At 47.4% G+C, this 19061-nt stretch overlaps 1 protein-coding gene across 5 annotated transcripts in view; it reads left to right on the top strand.

Moving 5' to 3' along the window:
* The window catches only part of MAPKBP1 (mitogen-activated protein kinase binding protein 1), a 56604-nt gene that overhangs the window by 21508 nt on the left and 16035 nt on the right, over positions 1–19061 (top strand). For all 5 annotated transcript variants that reach the window (XM_060618880.3, XM_078448516.2, XM_060618877.3 and 2 more), the window contains exons 2-5: positions 6799–6890; positions 17663–17725; positions 17959–18016; positions 18772–18942. In XM_060618880.3, the coding sequence (XP_060474863.1) occupies positions 6799–6890; positions 17663–17725; positions 17959–18016; positions 18772–18942 (384 nt within the window). The remainder of the gene's footprint in view (positions 1–6798; positions 6891–17662; positions 17726–17958; positions 18017–18771; positions 18943–19061) is intronic.

Here is a 19061-nt window from a genome sequence, read left to right as displayed (position 1 = left end):
ATGCAGCTTCTTCTACTGAGAATTCCTTCTCTCTGTATTTCCACCTGTCAAGATCCTACCCTCACAGCAAGCAAGGCCATGGTCAAATACCATCTCACCCTCCAAGAAAGCTTCCTTGTTTCCCTTCCCTGATCCTGTTCAGAAATCATTCCTTTTCCTCCTGTTTGAGCACTTTATATAAATCTTTCTTATGACCCTTATCACATACCAGATTGTTTTATATTTTCCCTAATGGATTTTGAGAGTAGAGGGTAGAAGCTATGTATTCTTCGTCTTAGGATCTCCCATAACATCCTCGTGATTTTCAAACTTTTTTGAGAATGACCCACATTAAGAAATACATTTTTTTTAAAGAGAGAGAGAGAGCGTGTGCACAAGCAGGGGAGAGAAACAGAGGGGGAGAGAGAGAATGTTAAGCAGGCTCCATGCTCAACATGGAGGCCGACGGTCAGGACCTGGACAAAATCATGAGTCTGACGCTCAACCGACTGAACTACCCAGGCGCCCCAAGAAATACATTTTATATTGTGACCCAGAACACACACATCCCTAAACAAAAGTTTCATGATCAATACTTGCCCTTACTACATGCCATGGGATCTATTTTGTGTTCTGTTCTGTTTATTCATTATGCACTAAATCAGTCAATTTCGAGTCTCATTAATAAGTTGCAATCTGCACATTGGAAAATTTTATTCTATCTAGTATGAGTGACTGCCCTGTCTCTTGCCCCTGAGCCACCTGTTTTTTCCATCTACTTTAATGAGAGCCAGAAGAGCACTTAAACAGTTGGCTTTAGGCTTTCCTTGTCTCTTGGGAATAGGCTATTATGAAGTTATCCCTTTATCTCATTAAGTTGAGGGATAATTTTGCTTTCCTTTTTTCTCTCAGGAGGATACAATACTGCCCTGCCTAGTACATGCTGGGAGTGGTGGGCATTCAAGCCCTCCTTTGCAGTATATCTCTAGTAATTCTGCCTTCCTGCACCCTCACTTCTGGGGACAGATGACACCCTGTCTCAGGTTGGTGTAGGCTTTCCTCCATCTCAACACTCTCTACCTGCTAAAGCAGAGGCTGGGTTGCATCTTGAGTATTTTCTCTGCTTCTAGGCTATGTTTTGGATGTGGAGGAGATCACTGTAGATTATGACGTGAGTGCTCTCTTCTGAGTTTTTACTTGTGCGTGAAGCAATATTCCTAGAACTGTGTGGCTGTGTCAGGGTACCAGCTGCCTGGAGCAGTCGTATCCCAAGTCACTGGACATAATCAGTTACCTGGACTGGTGTGTCTTTTGGGCTGTGTTTCACTGGCATTTGGGCTGTGAGGGTTTATAGCTGAATTTTCTGTTAGAACTTTAGGCCCCACCCCAGACTTTGAGGATAGCTATTTTCTCATAGGACCTCTTCCTTGCCTCTGTTTCTGAAGTGATGCTGAGGCCGCAACTCTCACACCAGTGAGCTTGCTTCCTTACGTGGAAGAATGCTATAGTGTTCACGAGGGACTAGGTCACTGGTTCTTAAAGTATGGTCTTAGAATCCCTGGTGTCCCCTTTTAGGGGATCTATGGGATTCCCCCCCTTTTCCAGTTACATATTCAAATGAGGCCAGATTTTCTTCATCTTCACCTAGAATAGCGTATCACAACCGATTGAATGCAGATGTAGATAGGAGAATCCAGCTGTTTACTATTAAACCAGACATTAAAGAGATTTGCAAAAATGTTAAATAGTGCCACTCTTCTCACTGAATTTTTTTTCTTGTTTTGGAAAACAGTGTTTTTTATTTTTTCTTAACATTCGTTTTTGAGACACAGAGAGAGACAGAGCACAAGTGGGGAAGGGGCAGAGAGAGGGAGACACAGAACCAGAAGCAGGCTCCAGGCTGTGAGCTGTCAGCACAGAGCCCGATGTGGGGGTCAAGCTCATGAACTGTGAGATCATGATCTGAGCCGAAGTTGAATGCTTAACCAACTGAGCCACCCAGGCGCCCCGAAAATAGTGTTATTTTTAATAAGAATATTAACATGTATGGATTTATTATTTTAAAATGAGTTAACAAATATTTTAAAATATTTTCATTATAATTTCTAATATACTGATACAAACAAAAGCTCTTTGGGGTCCTTGATAATTTCTAAGAGTATAAAGAAACCAAAGAATGTATGAGACCAAAAAGTATGAAAATTGCCAGGCTATGTCATGCTGTGGTAACAAAATCACCTCAAAAATCTCCCTGACTTAACAGATAGCTCATTTCTTGCTCATGCTCATATTCAGTGTGTATCAGCACAGGGGCTTTGTTCATTAAAGTTACTCAGGGCCCTAGGCTGAGGGGGCCCTAGCCTATCACCTGCTGCCATGCTTAGCAGTCAGGAGAAGGGATACACACAGTGGTTCTTGAAAGCTTCGCCTGGAAGCGGCATGTCAGAGTATTGTAAAAGTGTGCAGTCTTGGAAGCACTTAAGTGAGAAACCTAAATCAAACAAAAACTCATATTCTTGAGTTCTTTGTACCCTCTCCCCCAACATTGTTGGGTAAGTGTCAAAACACCATTGCTTAAGCATAAGGAGAAAAGTCAAGGGTGTGAATTATAGAATGATGTTGCTCGTGAGGTACTGAACCCCATGCCATGTCCTAGACCCTATCTTTTCTCTCTTTTTAACATTTACTATGTGGGGCACCTGGGTGGCTCAGTTGACTGAGCGTCCAACTTTGGCTCAGGTCATGATCTCGTGGTTCGTAGGTTTCAGCCCTGCGTGGGGCTCTGTGCTGACAGCTCAGAACCTGGGGTCTGCTTCAGATTCTGTGTCTCCCTCTCTCTCTGCCATGCCCCCCTTCACACTCTAGCTCTTTCTCTCTCTCTCTCTCAAACAAACAAAAAATGAATAAACATAAAAAAAAGACTCCTTAAAAAAATTTACTATGCAATATTTAAGATATATAATAAAGACATATGGGATCATAGAATGAACAATGTGTGCCCACCATCAGCTTAAGAAATGAATACCTGTACCATTAAGCTCCCTTTGTGCTCATCCTCATCTGCATAGTAAGACAGACGGTAAGTATGTGGACAGAAATATAATCAGTGTTGGGTCTGTACCTGAATCTAAGTGCTATGAAGAAGATAAAACAGGGTAAGTTAGGTATAGAGTGATAACAGTAAAGCTAGTTTGGAAAGTCTTTTCCTACGAGGAGACCTTTGAGCAAAGACCTGCGTGAATTAGCTGTGTGAATAGCCAAGCAAGGGAAGAGCATTTTAATTGAGGGAATAGCATATGCAGAACCTGAAGCTAGAATCTGCTTGAGGTGCTTCAGGCAGCCAGGATGGCTGAGGTGGAGGAAGAGGGGGAGGGTGAAGGAAACGAAGTCAGACAGGGAGCCAGAGGCCAGATGATTCAGGGTCTTATAAACAGGGTAAAAGTATTTGAATTTGAACTTAAGGATGAGAAGCCCATGGGCTTTGAGCTGAGTAATGACGTGATCTCATATATCTTAAAAGAATCACTGTGGCCTGCCATATTGAGAAAAAGACTCTGGGAGGCAAGGCCTGAAGCGGAGAAAATACGCGGGAATTATAGCTGTAGCCCAAGTGAGAGATAACAGTGACCTGAACTTAGTGGTGTCTTGTTGACTGTTTATAGCCTCTCTGAGGGGACAAAAAAGAGCCCTGGTTTGTAAATTTGCTGATTTTCATGGTGTAAGTACTCCCGCTGTGTTGATTTCAAGCTGTCAACGTGCTGTCCCTGAAAGAGGAGGTGGGAAAGGAAGTGCACCGTCAGCTGTCGTGAGCCAGTGGAAGCTGGCTTGAACTTGGGTGTGGTTAGCTGGTGGTGTGTTTGCAGGGGGCGCCCAGGTCTGTCATTTGTTATGGTAGAAGGGAGCTGCGCCACCTTTTTGGAAGGAGAGGATATGGAGGTTATGACAGGGAGACAGTCCATTTATAATTTCCATTGTGCTGGGCCTTTTAAAATAAGCTAGATGTTGGAGGCCCTGCAGGAGCCTTGGACTCTCTGAAATCCTTTGAAAGTGGAGTTCAGCCCAAAACCTCCCTGCAAACAGGAAGCTGGTTTGAGTTAGAACATAAAATAAAAACCAGCTGATGCCCCTGAATGTTTTTCCCCTGCTCCTCCCACTCGACAGAGCCAAAGGAAACTGCCTTTTTGTTTTTGGATAGTTGTTCAGAAAGTCAGAAAAAGCCAAAAACCATAAATCCTTTGAAAGCAAGCCAACTTTTGAGCCCAGGCAAACTCCTGCGCATGGGGTTTCCTAGCCCGGATGTCTGTCCCACTGCCAGGAGTCCTAGGAGGAAAGTGCGTGAGGAACACAAAGTTGCCAGAGATCAGAGCCTGGAGCCCAGGCCCAGCGGGAAAAGATGGTCTGTAGCAGGTTTCTCCAACTGGAGCTTCCAGCCCATTTGTAGGTCATGAAATCAATAAAGTGGGCCATGACCAGAATAATTTTGTAATGAAATAGAATGTAATAGAAAATAAAGTATATCACATGCAATAAGAGTATTATTTTGTGAAACTTTGATTTCATTTTTATGCAAATGCACACATGTACGTGTATCTATGTACTGGGCCATAACATAAACTGTCTTTCTTACTGTGGCTTGTGGCCAAAAATATTTGACCAACACTGGTCTTAAAGGTGTGAGTAACTTACATCTCCTTCCTGCTTTAGCTTGCTGTTGAAAAGTCCAAGCTAGTTTCAGAATGAATCTTCTGTGGAGCTGGATCATCTGCCCACAAAACACCTACCCAAATTCCTGTCAGAGGGAAGGAAAGCTGAGAATCAACAGACTGGTCTGATTCTTTGGGATGAAAGCTGAGGCATAAAGGAGGGATTGATGCAAATTTGGATCCAAAGGACTTGCCTAAAATGATTCACTGGAAGAGAATAGAAGTTGAGCAGCATTTTAGCTCACTGCACTTGATTCTGCTGACCTTTTCCATTTTTGTGGGTAATGCTAGCCTTGGGTTCCTCTCTCTCTTCTCTTCTCTCTGTCTTGTAGGCAGTTGGTACAGCAGGGATGTTCCTGAGAACCCCTCCTTCTGGGTTAGCTGGAGGCACAGTGCCAGGATGGGGAGTGGTGCCCTGAACTGAGTGTCCCCTGGACTTCCCCAGGGGTATTTGTACTCTCCAGTCAGTCTGCCTGCTGCTCAGGCTGTTCAGAAAGGTGACTGGGTGCCAGGGCATCATGAAGCTGAGAAAAAGTGAGGAAGGAGGCATAAGGTAGGGCGAATGACCAAGAACACAGAGAGTAGGGGACAGTTAATTTATCCCACACTAGGTTTAGTGCTTCAGGTAGGCCCATGGTAACTGACAAGTCTGGTGCTTGGCAGGTGGCTGTGGGTTGGTATAGTGCCCTGGGAATAAACTGCCTCTTTCGGTGAGTAGACATGTATTGGAATTGCTGGTCCACATCCCCAGGAAGCACAGAAGACTCTTGGGGACCTTCCTGGGGAATAGGTTTTAACTATAATGTCCTAGGAGATTTATTTTGGTCTTTGGCCACCATAGGGAATTTCTTTCCAACTAATTCAAACTAAAATGGTCCCTGGAGATAAGAATTTATACCATCCCTCTAGAAGGATTTTGAATTCTCCAGCTGAGACGATAAGAGAGGAGGAGAGATCCTAAAGCCACCTAATTGATTCTGGGTTTCCCCTCTCTAGAAACTGCCCTGGACTAGGAGTAGACCACCCTGCTACAGACATAAACACCTCTGACGTGTTTCTGGTTCACACCACCTAAGGCCTCCGAGACTTGTAGCAGAGCACAGTCTAGCCTGTTTACATGACCTTTCTGCATTCAGATGCCTATCTCTTTGAGTCAATGGAGAGACCAAGGACATGTCTGGGGAGGGCCAGTGCAGTGAGTCCAGACAGTACTAGAGGGTACTGGACCTGGAGTGACAAGCAAGATGTTCTGTAGCAGAGAGTGAGGTGGGGTGAGAAGAGGCTCCAGGGCAGCCTGAATCTCCCATGGGATCATCTAGCAGAAAGGCCAGTGAACTAATTGAGGTTAGTCCAGTGTGTGCCCCGGGGCTGTAGCCAGTGTAACAGTATGGATGGTGAGAGTGATTGTGAATGTCCCATGTGGCCATGTCCTATCAGAATCTCTGAGCACTTTACACGTATATCCCTTGTATCTCTGTGGGAGTTGTGGCTTAATAATAATAATTAGAGCACTCTGAACATCTGTGCTTTGTAAAACACAGCATTAAGCCATGTTTCTGTCTCTCAGGCGCATAGTCTGAATGAACTGGCAGATGTTGGTGGGGGGAGGTGCAGTTCTCTGATGGAGGGGAAGAACACGATGGGATGCAAAGATCAGGGATATTATGAGTCACCTAATTGCTACCTAACATTCCTCTGACTCTTGGTGGATGACAGTAGCCTTTCTTTCATGCCTGCCAAGGCACAAAGATTAGTAACCTCCTCTGAATCTCATAGACAGGAGAGGCCAGTGTGGGGACCCAAGGCTTTATCTTGTAAATGGAGCCTTCATGGATTGGGGGAGTGCTTGTTTCTCTGTGGCCATGAGCTGAGCTTTGACACTTCATTTTCTTTCCCATGGTCCCCACAGAGTGAGCCCTCTTAAAAGCCTTCGGTACACACTGGCTGTTCCCCATGTGATCAAGGGGCCTGTGGCCAGACCAGAACCTGGAGAAGTCAGTGGCCCCATTCTCTTGAAGAAAGCAGTCGGCATTTGCTGGACGGTCGTGGGTACCTTCAGTACCTCCTTCCCAACTTGGCTCTGGCCATGTGTCACTTCTCTGTCTTGCTCTAACAGGTGACCTTGGAGAAGGTGCTTGGAATAACAGTGTCTGGAGGCAGAGGACTTGCCTGCGATCCCCGATCCGGTTTAGTTGCCTACCCAGCTGGGTAAGTAAGTACATTGGAAGAAGTCTTATTGCATGGGAGTTTAAAGCCTTGCTAATAAACTAGTGAGGGTGGGCAGGGGTTTTTGGTATCTTTTGGGAGATGTGTCCTGGTTTACTGTTTTGGTACCACTTTTGTAAAGGAGTTACAGGGCCAGGTAAAGGCTCTCTTTTGAATGTTGTCCTTGTTGCCATCCTGTCGTGCTTTTTGGCCATCCACCCACACATACAGAGTCACACTTTATCTCACACGCAGTTCCCAACACCATTTTTAATATCTACCTTCTGGTCACCTTTGAAAACAGCTTTATTGAGTTGTAATGTACCACACAATTTGCTCATTTAAAGCGTAAAATTCAGTGTTTTTTGTTTTTTTTTTTTTTTTTAGCATATCTACAGAGTTGTGCAACCATCACCACATTCAATTTTAGAATATTTTCATCACCCCAAAAAGACTACATACTCATTAACAGTCACTCTCCATTTACCCCCAAGACCTGCAGTCCTAAACAACCGCTAATCTACTTTGAGTCTGTATAGATTTGCCTGTTCTGGATATTTCATATAAGTGGAATCATTCCATATAAGTAGAATATTTGGCTTTGTGTGACTTTTTTAACTTAGCATAATGTTTTTAATGTTCATACATGTCATGGTAGGTATCAGTACTTTGTCTTTTTATGGCCGAATAACATTCCATTGAATGGATGTCCCACATTTTTTCTGTTCATCAGTTGATGGGCACTTGGGTTGTTTTGACTTTCTGGCTATTTTATGAAAAGTACTGCTTTGAACATTTGCCCATTCTCATCACTTGGACAGATGTCAGTGCCATGGGAGAGCTGTAGGGTTCGGCCTCCTGGGTGACTCATTTGGTTAAGCATCCAACTTTGGCTCAGGTCATGATTTCACGGCTCATGAGTTCGAGCCCCACATCGGGCTCTGTGCTATCAGCGTAGAGCCTGCTTCAGATCCTCTGCCCCCCTCCTCTCTCTCTTTGCCCCTCCCCTGCTTGCACTCTCTCTCTCTCTCAAAAAGAAATAAACATTAAAAAAATAAAGGAAGAAATAAAGGTGGGGTTTTGGGGCTGGTGTTCTTTCCCTTGCCACCTTTTTACTCCTCTGCTCCTGCAGATGGGAACCCCCCAGCCATAGTTTCTTTAGGCTTTTGCAGAAGTGTTTCTTTTGGAGGCTTGGCAACTTTGCTGCTTCTGGGTCTCTCTGTCAACCCCTGTTCCTTCCAGCAAGGCGTGGGAGCACAAAAATGGGAAGGCCACACTGGTCTCCCTTTCTTCCCCCACTGTCAGCTTGGGAGTGCCAAGTTTCCCAGTGTGATTTCCACAGCAACTCTTGTAGTTTTTGTACCAGTATGTGATTTTCTTAGTTTTATCATCTCATCCAAAATCTACTTTTATCAAGAACTTATTCTGGGGGCGCCTGGGGGGCTCAGCCAGTTAAGTGTCCAACTTTGGCTCAGGTCATGCTCTCGTGGTTTGTGAGTTCGAGCCCTGTGTCAGGCTCTGCGCTGACAGCACAGAGCCTGGAGGCTGCTTCGGATTCTGTGTCTCCCTCTCTCTCTGCCCCTCTCTAGCTCACACTCTGTCTCTGTCTCTCTCTTATAAATAAATAAACAGTTTAAAAAAAAAAAAAAGGAAAAAAAGAAAATTTATTCTGTGCCAGGCACTTTGTTAAGCACTTTGCAAGGAATGATTTTATTTAATACTTAGAGCAACCCTGTAAAGTTGATACTGTTATCCCATTTAGAGAAGGAAACTAAGATACAGAGATGTTAAGCGGTTTGCTTAAGGTCACACAGCTAGTGACTGTCTGTATTGGGATTTCAACCCAAGTAGTCTGACTACAGAGCTCTTAATCTTAAAATGGCATGGGGTGGGGGAAGATCTGACTTTCTGCTTATTTTTAAAGGTTGCTTTTCGTGTAGCCGTCTGCCTGCCGTACGAATGAGAAGAGCCCAATTTATGGGCATCTCAGTCTGTGCCAGGGAAACTTCTGTCCCTGAGTCCTCGGGCCAGTGTCTCTCCTGAGTGGCCCTTTGGCATTTGATGTGTGCAGTGGGGGTGCTGTGGGAGCTACACTGGCTTTACTCTGTAGAGGCTGAGCTGGCCTCCTTCTCCCTGACCAGAAGCAAGTTGATGAATGACCTCTGTTGCTGCCTACCCTGTGCAGCCTGCCTCAGGGGGATTCCACCCATGCCTGCCCCTGCCTGGGAAAGCTGGGTTCCTTCTTGTTGGAGATGGGGCTGGGGCTGGATGTGAGGTAGGCAGGAAAGACCTGGGCTGCTGCTTGGTACGTGCTGAGCCTCGCGTGCCTGCCCTAGGGATTGTGGACGCTTGCTCCCCACCTCTTTCCCCCATGCCCCTGTCTCCAGGCCTGGTGCCTTTAAGGATGTGTGCTTCTGTTTGTGGGCAGGTCCCAGCCTGGCACGTGTGCCTGGCAGTCATTAGCCTTCCAGGTGGTGTATGGAAGCTTCCCTTCTGTGACATCTAGTAGGTTCCCTCAGTGTGCTTGGCTTGGGCCAGCCCTGGGCAGTGAGTGCCATGATCTACTCCCTGACCTTCTACATTACTAGAACTTCAAGTTCTCCTTTTGTAAATGGCGTCTTTTTGAATGTTTTCATTTTGCTGTGCGCTAGAGCTCCCTGTTGCTGCTCTGGGGTGTCTGGGGGCCACCAAAGTGTATGTGAGCCAAGCAGGCTCTTTCCCTTCTTCTTTTCCTAGCTGGTGAGCCTAACCCCACCCCCACTCTCTAGTTCCTACTGTGCTTGTTGCTCTAGGAGCTGCTCAGGTATCCTAGAAACAAGAAGAAAAACAAAGCTCAGAAAAGTCTCCCAGAGGCCTAGAGGCAAATATCAAACCAAAACAAAGTTTTCTGAAAGGAAATGAAACAGCTCCAAGAGGGTGGGGTGGAGGGGGATGTGTGTCAGGCAGAGGTGGGTGAAGTCTCTGGGCAGAGACCCCTCAGTTTTAGTGGCTGCTGCATCTCTTCTCCAGAGTCCTCCTCCCTTTGCTGTTCTCTCCACAGAAAGCCTACCCTTCACCTGTCACACTTTGAGCCCCCCTGCTGCAGGAGGCCAAGTGGTCCCCAGATAGCCTCTTTGAGGGATTCAGTTTAGTTGAACATCCATAGTTGACTTGGGCCCCTTCTGGCCTAGTGGAGGATTTAGGGGCTGTAGAGCCCAGCATAGTCCCCATTGCCACGGTGGGAGCCAGTCAGTTCTGAGAATGGCTTTCCCTTGACTGCCAATGCCAAAGTTCAGGGTCTGGCCTGGGTGACTGCTCTGGGCAGGGCAGCTACTGAAGTGGGGGTGTCCTGGAAAGATAACCTGCTCTATCCAGCAGCCCAGAGGAGGACTCTTGGTTGCTTTAACTGGGGAGGAGGAGGGGAAACCTATATTTCCTGAGAAGACCCTCCATTCACTCAGCCCATATTGGAAGTTATGCTGAGGTCCCCAGCTCCAAAGCATTGGACCAGGTATGAAACCACAAAAATCTCTCCCTGAACGGTGTTCTAGTGGCATCTCAGCTGAAGGAGCACAGAAGTACCTTTGTACTGTCTGTGGCAAGCCCTGAGTGGGGGTTTGCCAGGGAGTGTGTGGGACTATGGAGAGACCAGGTGGCCACGAGAGAAGATGCTTGGACTTTGTGCCCTGGTGGATGTGAGTCTTGTGTGTGAGGGGCACTCACAAGCATCAGTCTCCTCATTGCCAGTCTTCTGGTTGTTCTGTAAGTCTCACACCTGAAACTGAGGCCCCTTACTTCTTCCTCAAATGGTTTGGTCATAGATACCTTCATTCATTTGTTCAGCAGATATTTGTTGAAAACCTGCTCTGGGCCAGGTGGTATTCCAGGCACAAGGTATATAGCCATGAGTAGAACAGGAAGGGTGACTGTTTTGTGGGGTTTAGGTTCAAGAGGGACAGGCAGACAATATGCATGTAAACAAATAAATGAGCAAGAGAATCACAGAGATGGTAAGTGTTCTGAAGAAAGTAAAGCTGAGTGATGGAAGGGAGAGTAAGTGAGTGATTAGTGGTTTGTGTGGCGGGGATGGGGCCGGACAAGGGGCTACTTTAAGACTGGGTGGATAAAACTCAGTGGGAGGTAAAATGCAGCTGCTGTCTGAATGACAAAGAGGAATGAACACATGAGGATCTGACACCAATGTGGACCAGGTGGAGGAAATCTCTAGTGCAAAGGTTCCAGGGAAAGGAGGGATCGACTCACTTGTTTGAGGAGCTGAGCAGTGGCAGTGGTGGCTAGATCATAACGAGTGAGAGAAAGGTGGTCAGACACTGCATTTTGACCTGGCTTGTAAGTCTTGCAGCCCACGGAGATTTACCTTTTGTTCCAGAAGGGGATATGTTTAAAGTCCTCTGGGTAGAGAGAAATGCACTGGTAGCTCTACACAGGTAACCATGTTATTCACTGGGTTATTACCATCAAGCCTTTCTCGTGTTTTTGAGGAGGGACTTGTAAAATGTCCCAGAAACAGAGATGCCAATGGATCTCATGACCTGGCCTAAGAGGATTACTTATTTGGAAGGTATTGGATGGCAAGTACCTAAAGAGGACCATAACTGAGGATGCCTTTGGAAACACCCTCATTCATTATCTCTTAGAGTAATTAAAGCTATACAATTTTCCAGAGGGACAGTTTATAAATCCATTCCTGGCTGAGGACCCTAATGAATCACTAGTGCCCAGCAGGTCGTGTATGGGATGCCATAATTGGGGTTCCTGTTGTAAGTGCTGACCCCCTGGATAGTGCTTTCCTTGTTAGTGGTGTACCAGAGTACCCTTCCAGAAGACGGACAGCAGCACCATGCTGGTAACTCTGTCCGTTGTCTTCTTCAGTTTCCACAGCAATTCCGTGAGGTAGATATTATTCTTTCTGTTTTACAGATGAAACTGAAGGAAACTGAAGTTCAGAGAAGTTAAGGAATATGCCCAGGATCACACAGTATGCTAGTAGATGGGTCTGCCTGACCCCAGTTTTCTTGTTTCCACCATCATACTGCTGCCCTCAAGTGTCAGCCCTAAAAGCTTAGGGTAGGGGAGAACCATGTACCTGCCCCAGGTCCCTAGTTCTCAGTTCTGCTAATCAGGAGATTCCTTGGCTTTGAAATCTGATAGCTACTGACTTAAAGATGTATTCACTCATTCACAAATATTTATTGAGTGCCTATCTTCTAGGCCCTGGGGATGTAAACAAAACAGACAAAAATACCTCCTTCACTGAGCCGGCAATCTAGTGATGCAGATAGATCTCTTCCCTCCCAAAATGTTAACTTTACAGAATATTACAGGTTGATGAGTGCTTTGGAAAAAGTGTAAGCAGTGAAAGGGAATAGGGAATGGGGGTAGGGTATGAGGTTGCAATGTTAAATAAGGCTAGAGAGTGACATTTGAGTTAGCCTTGAAGAACCTCTTGTCCCTCTGATTTTACCTGGTCTGAAAGAACTTTAAGGCACAGGGTCACTGCTTGAATCTACTGTGTCCCGCTCCCTGCATGTGCTGCTGTGTTCGTTGCTCATCCCACGGTTCTTTCATTTCTGCCTTCTGGAGGATGGTTGGTAGGAGGTGGATCCTGTGGGAATGCCTGGCTTTTCATGATGGCAGCAGGCTTGAACCTGTCCAGAGGAGGGGTGTGTTGAGGGCTTGGCCCTTTCTGGTTCAGAGGAGTTGCTGGGCAGTGGGCCCAGCACCTGGTACTGGTGCTCCACCACGTGACTCCCGGGCTGAGGCCCCAGGGGACTGAGGCCTCACTGTCTCCTTGCACCTGCACCCTGGGGTTCTGCATTACAGGACTCAGGCAGGCGGTTGGGCCAGCCCAACCCTTGTCATGGATTCTAGCCAACAGTGCTGCAAGGGCACACATGAAAATGACTGCCTGTTGTGCTGGGCGAGGTCAAGGGCCCAGGAGGCCGGAGGCAGAGGGCCAAAGACTGATGCAAACTGCACCCCACCCTCTTCTTCCCTGCAGATGGGGAGCTTGCTCAAGGTCAGAGAAGACTGAGGTGGCTCCCACATCAGTGTTGTTGGGAGGACCTCAGCCATGGGGCTAGTGGGAACCTTGGATGTCTTTGCCAAGTTCTGCCGTCATTTCAGCACCTGCGTTATTGTCCCCACAAGTGGAGCTGTGACCATGGGGTTGGTCTCTTTCTTCCTCTATGTTGGGAGGTTTCCATATTTGAATAATTAAAAATTTCAGTTTAGAGGTCTATCTCTTGTCTATCTCTTGCACGTTTCTCTCTTTTGCTTAACTCCTCAATGACATACCTGAGATTTTTCTAGGCTAATGGTGTGTGTGTGTGTGTGTGTGTGTGTGTGTGTGTGTGTGTGTGTGTGTATGGCAGGGGTAGGGGGTGTTAGAGAAGGGAAGGGTTACCTCACAGTCAGTAATCTTTCTCTCTACATTGTGTTTTTACACACACATACTGCTCTCTTTCCTTCCCCCACCATGGAGCTGAACTTGCCAGGAGGAGGAAACAAGATGTTGTGGTCAAGCAAGACTCAGAATTTGTGTTTGGTGACTTGGAAAGCATTTTAAGCAGTCCAATGCACTGCCCTTGGAAAGTCACGATGCAGCTTTAGGATGATGGGTTTAAGGGAAAACTCAAAAGCATATCATAGAGCCCTCATCACCTACCTTTTCTGGATTTGGAGTGTGGTCAGCTGGAATATGTGTCGGGTCAGGTTGAGTCAGATCAGCCCTCAGCTGAAGCCGTTTGCCATGGTTTATGTATAGCTATCAGAAAGCTAGGTAACCTGTAACCACTCAGACTAGAAGTCCCTGCTAGAGAAATGAGCCTCCAGAGACAGGCCTCCTCAGTAGGTCGGCACAGATAATAAGAAAGTTAGAAAACATCGGTTGGGTGGAAAACTTGCTAGGCTTTTCATGATGGTGGCAGGCCAGGGTGTACATATGAGTGAGTGAGTGAGTGTGTGTGTGTGTGTGTGTGTGTGTGTGTGTGAATTTTTGCACACTGAATAAAGTATTAAAATCCAAATATCTAAATCTATGAACTCGGAACTATAACTGCTATAGTTTTCATCTGCCCTGTTCTGATTTTAAAAAAATTCTGTAGCCCAAATCCTTTTTCCCCTCAAAGTGCCCCACTCTTCTTTCCCTTTTCTCACAGGCTCCTATCCAAGCACTGTGCATGTTAGGTCAATGTGTTTCCCCTTCTCTCACCTTCAACTTCACTTTCCTCTTCTTTCCTCCACTCACTTGCAGTCTGCACTCCTTAGAGCACTGCTTCTGGAGTCCTGACTCTCTTCAGCTTTAGCTGAGTGGCCTTGAGCCAGTTACCTCACTGTTCTGATCTTGGTTCTCCATCTGTATAGTGGGGATAATTGTACCAGCATCACAAGGTTGCTGTAAGGATTAGCTAAAACCAGACATCTAGGCTGCTTGGCAGAGTGCCTGCTACTTAGAAAGTGCTTGATAAATGGTAACTCTTATTACTGAGCCCTGCTGTGTGGAGAGCAGAGGACCAGCTACTAAAGGAGTTCATGTTTAAAGTTCATGTTCAGAGTTCACTGAAACTCTTGTGTGGTACATCTTAACTTAGCCAGGAGATGTCACTTCCATTTTCTTTCCATGCTTCTGTGCTGCTGTCCTAGACACTTGAGGTGGTTTCTCTCCATGTTTCCCCCATCCTTTCCTTGCTACCTTCTAAGCTTGGTATCCCTTAAATGAATGAAGATGCAGATATTTTCTTTCTCCAAGCTTAATCCTGCTCTCCTTTCTTGGCTGCCTTCCCAGAACAAAAAATAAAGCTTCCTTTGAAGTTTTTACCATTACTGAGGTCCTAACAGGACTCACCTCCATTCTTCCAAAGGAAAAACCTGACATAGTCTCTTAGTACCTCTTCCCCCACTGCCAGGAGCCCCCTTTCAGCTTCCTTTCCATGCTTAAGGAATAGTAATATTAGCATTTGCCATTTGCTTGGCTCCTGCTCTGTGTCAGAAAAAATCATTTAATCTTCACAGAAGTCTGATAAGCTAGATCTCAGTGTCTCCTTTATTATAGATAAGTAAACAGGAGTGTGCCTTACCCAGGGTCCCAGGGCTGTACATGCCAGAACAAGGGGTAGAACCCTGGTATCTACCTTCAGAGCGCACAGTGCCCCTCTGGCCCCACACTGCCTCTGAGGATCCAGATGTCCTCAGTCCCTCCCTCCATAGAAGACAGGCGGGGTATGGGGTAGGGACAGCTGGGCCTACGGATGCCCCAGAAGACCAAGCTAGTGGACCAGGGGAGGCATTCTTCCATTTAATAAGTGGTTTTTGAACAACTGCAATAGGGCAGCCTCTGCTAGGCACAGGAGACAAAGCTGTGAGCAGAACCAGACCCAGTTCTCACTCTCACGAAATGTACAATCTGGTGGGAGGGTCGTTAAAATAAGTGTAAAGTTGCAGCTGTGATAAATGTTACAAAAGATTGATACACTCTACTTGCTACAAGAGCATATACTGAGGCCATTTGACCTGAGATCTGAAAGAGGACTAAAGATTAACTAGTTGGAAAAGGGAGAGAAGAATGTTCTAGGTAATGGAAACAGTTCTTGCAAAGGAGCACAGCAAGTTAAAGAGAGTGAAGGAATGTGGTTGGAACATGGTTCATGGTGAAGCTGAAGGGTGGGCAGGGGTCATACCACCCAGGGCCTTCGTGGGCACTTTAAGGAGTTTGGTTTTGGAAGCCCCCCAGGGATGATCGTCTGGGAGTGACATGATCAGATCAGACACTCACGTGTGTTTCATGTAAAGAGCATTGAGAGTCAGGAGACCTGGGAGTCCTGGCTCTGCTCTCTATAGGAGTTTTCTGAGCCTAGGTTTCCTCATCTCAAAATCCTGGAGGGTTGGACTCAGTGATGTTTAAAGTCACCTAGCACAGTGCATTTAATTAAAAAAAAATTAATGTTTATTTTTGAGAGAGAGAGAGAGAGAGAGAGAGACAGAGTGTGAGCAGGGTAGGGGCAGAGAGAGACGGAGACACAGAATCTGAAGAAGGCTCCAGGGCCTGGGCTGTTAGCACAGAGCCCAACGTGGGGCTCAAACTCATGAGCCATGAGATCATGACCTGAGCCAAAGTTGGATGCTTAACCGACTGAGCCACCCAGGCGCTCTGCACAGTGCATTTAATTCCTTCCGTCCTTCCTTCCAGCTCTAAGGTTCTATGAGTCTGTTTTGCAGGAATTAGGTTCCCTGTATCCTGGATTGCCCGTAACAGAAGCTAGGCAAGTGTGCGTGGATGTGTGTGTGTGTGTGTGTGTGTGTGTGTGTGTGTGTGAACAGGGGAGAAAGAGTGATGCGGCACAGAGTTTCCAAGGGCCTTTGACTTTTGTCATATATTTCAAACCCTATGACATGGCATTGCACAAGGGAAGCAGGAGACTAGAGATTGGTATAAAGAGAGAAAGGAGAAAGGAATGAAGAAAAGGGAACAAGGTAAGATGAGGAGATGGGGAGAGGAGAAAGCAAACAGCGAGGATTGATTTGGGGAAGGGGTCAGAAGAGAAGATGATGTGACTCAGGAATTCCAAGGCTTTGTTGCTCAGCCTGGCAGTTCTGGGCATATCTAGTACTTCAGAGATCCTGGTGACCCCAGAGATTACTTGTGGAATTTGCATATTGAAGTGGTTTATGGAGCCTAATGTGCCAAGCACTCGCTAGCAGCTTGTACTTGCCTTTGCTTCAAGTTTCAGCAAGCATTGGAGTTCCTATTAAACAAGGTTGGGTCTGGGGGATGTCACCCTCTGCTCAGTGTCTCCCCGTGTAGCAGGCTTCAGGCTTGCTCCTGCCAGCTACTTACAGTACTCATGAAGTAGTAAGGTGGAAGGGGCAGCGGGCCCAGGCCTGCTGACAGCCAAGGAGACTAAGAGAGAGCACTGCCTGCCTATGGCTTCGGGCTTCCTGCTTTGACTCCTGTCACCTGGCCTCCTCTCTGGAACCTCCTCTGGAAAGTCAGTCTGAACCTGATCCCGTCCAACCTTGCTGCCTGGTCAGAGAGGGTACTCCCACCCTTCTCTGCACAGCAGGCAGGCTGGCGGAGTTCCAGATTGTCTTCTGGCAGTCTGGAGTGCCCTTCTCAGGCTCTTTGCCACAGGGGATTCTCAGGGCTGGGCACAGGAGTTCCGAGGCACTGAACAGGCCTCCCCAGGCCTTCTTGGGCTCTCTCTGCCCCTCCCTCTAGTCTTACTGAGCCTTCCAGCAGCTCTGGCCTCCTGCCTCCCACCTCCTTCCTCATCTGGCACATAGAGAGTATGGGGCCAGCTCCTGCCAGGTACACATGTGGGCTCACACATGAGAGGCCTTACCCCTCCTTGGAGCACAAACTCTTGTCATACATGTGGCTCTAAGCCTGTAAACTGGCTGCTACTGTGCTCAAATCACGTGTACTCTTCCCTCCTGCACCCCTTCCTGGGCTCTTTGTAAGGGCTGTGGGAAGGCCTGTGTCCTTGCTGCCCTTTGTGGGTATGGCCAGAGATGTTACTGATATTTAGGGACCTGGTGGGATAGGCTTCCAGGGAGCCTTCCCCCTCATGGGGCTGCAGAGATAGGCCCTTGTGAGTGGGGAAGGGAAGCAAGAAGAGGTTGCCAGAAAGCAGTTGCCCTCAGTAGCAAGCAGAGCCCCTCTCAACTTGCACTCCACAGCTCCCTGTGCTGAGTGATGGGAATTCCCAGGTGGCCTGGGTGCCTCCTAGGGGAGCTGTGGCTTGGAGCTAAGCCTGTTGTCTCCCTTATCTCCTCAGGTGTGTGGTCGTGCTGTTCAATCCCCGGAAACACAAACAGCACCACATCCTCAACAGTTCCAGGTAAATGGGGCTGGGCCCTCAGGGAGCACCTCCATTTCCTGGGAGTTGTGAAAAGGGCACTGTCTGGGGTCTTTGAGGGTCTGAGGACTGGGACCTGGTTGGGCCCAGGATCAGATAGCAAAATGCCACTATGTGTGCCATTAGTGTCTGCTCACCTTGCCTCTTGAGGGGACTCTGTGGGAGCCAGGTTTAGGCCTGTCAGTGCCCCTCTGAGCCTACCTCATATCCTGCAGGAAAACCATCACTGCCCTGGCCTTCTCTCCTGATGGCAAGTACCTGGTCACTGGAGAGGTGAGTGAGGAACGGGGGCTGTAGTCCTCTGAGGTGGGTGAGTGGCCTGGCCTCAGCAGAGAGCTACAATCCTAGGCCTCGTTAGGGCTGCTGGCACTTTGGCTTCCTGAACAGATGCTAAATCCTAGTCTTTGCTCTGCCTGAAAACAGTGGTTCTTAAACCTTAGTGAGAATCACCTGGTTTGCTTGGTGAAGTACACATTGTCAGGCCTGCCCCCAGGGTTTCTGACTTTATAGGTCCGAGATGGGACCCCAAAATTTACATTTCTAACAAGTTGCCTAGTGCAGATTCTCCTGCTGGTTTGGGAAGCAGGCTTTGAAAAACCACTGCCTTAAAATATTCCTTATCTCCAGAGGCCCCCTGCTGGGCACATGAGGGATACCTCTGTGTTCTCAGGCTTACAGGGAGGCAGAGGAGGCAGAAAAAGGCATGAGTGGTAGTGGTTCTCAACCTTGGACACCCATCAAGAATCACTCAAGGAATTTTGAACAAATACAGAGGTGCACACCCTGACACAGATATTGAACAAAATCTGGGCTGTTTTCTTCCTGATGATCATTGTCCTGAGATATTTATCATGTTTTTTAAAATACCTTTGCCCCATAATAGCGCTCTCCTCTTGACTCTTGGCCAGGGGTCATTAGAGAGATTTTATTGAGTAGCTGGAGGGGCGGGGGATGAGAACCCCCACCCTGAAAGGCTTGGGGAGTTTGTATGCCTCTGGCCCTCACTTCCAGTTCTTGCCTCCCTACAGAGTGGGCACATGCCTGCCGTCCGGGTTTGGGACGTGGCTGAGCATAGCCAGGTGGCGGAGCTGCAGGAGCATAAATATGGCGTGGCTTGTGTGGCCTTCTCCCCTAGCGCCAAGTACATTGTCTCCGTGGGCTACCAGCATGACATGATTGTCAATGTCTGGGCCTGGAAGGTGAGTAGACTGGGTGGGCTGGCCTGACAGCCTCGTGGGAGTTCATGGACCAGTCAGGGAGCCAGGAAGCTGCTGATCTGAACCCTTCACTCCACTCTGCTAATCTCAGTCTCATTCTA

The sequence above is a fragment of the Panthera onca genome, chromosome B3, assembly GCF_046562875.1.
Source record: "Panthera onca isolate mPanOnc1 chromosome B3, mPanOnc1 haplotype 2, whole genome shotgun sequence".
NCBI lineage: Eukaryota > Metazoa > Chordata > Mammalia > Carnivora > Felidae > Panthera > Panthera onca.
This window is presented reverse-complemented; position numbering and strand designations above follow the sequence as displayed.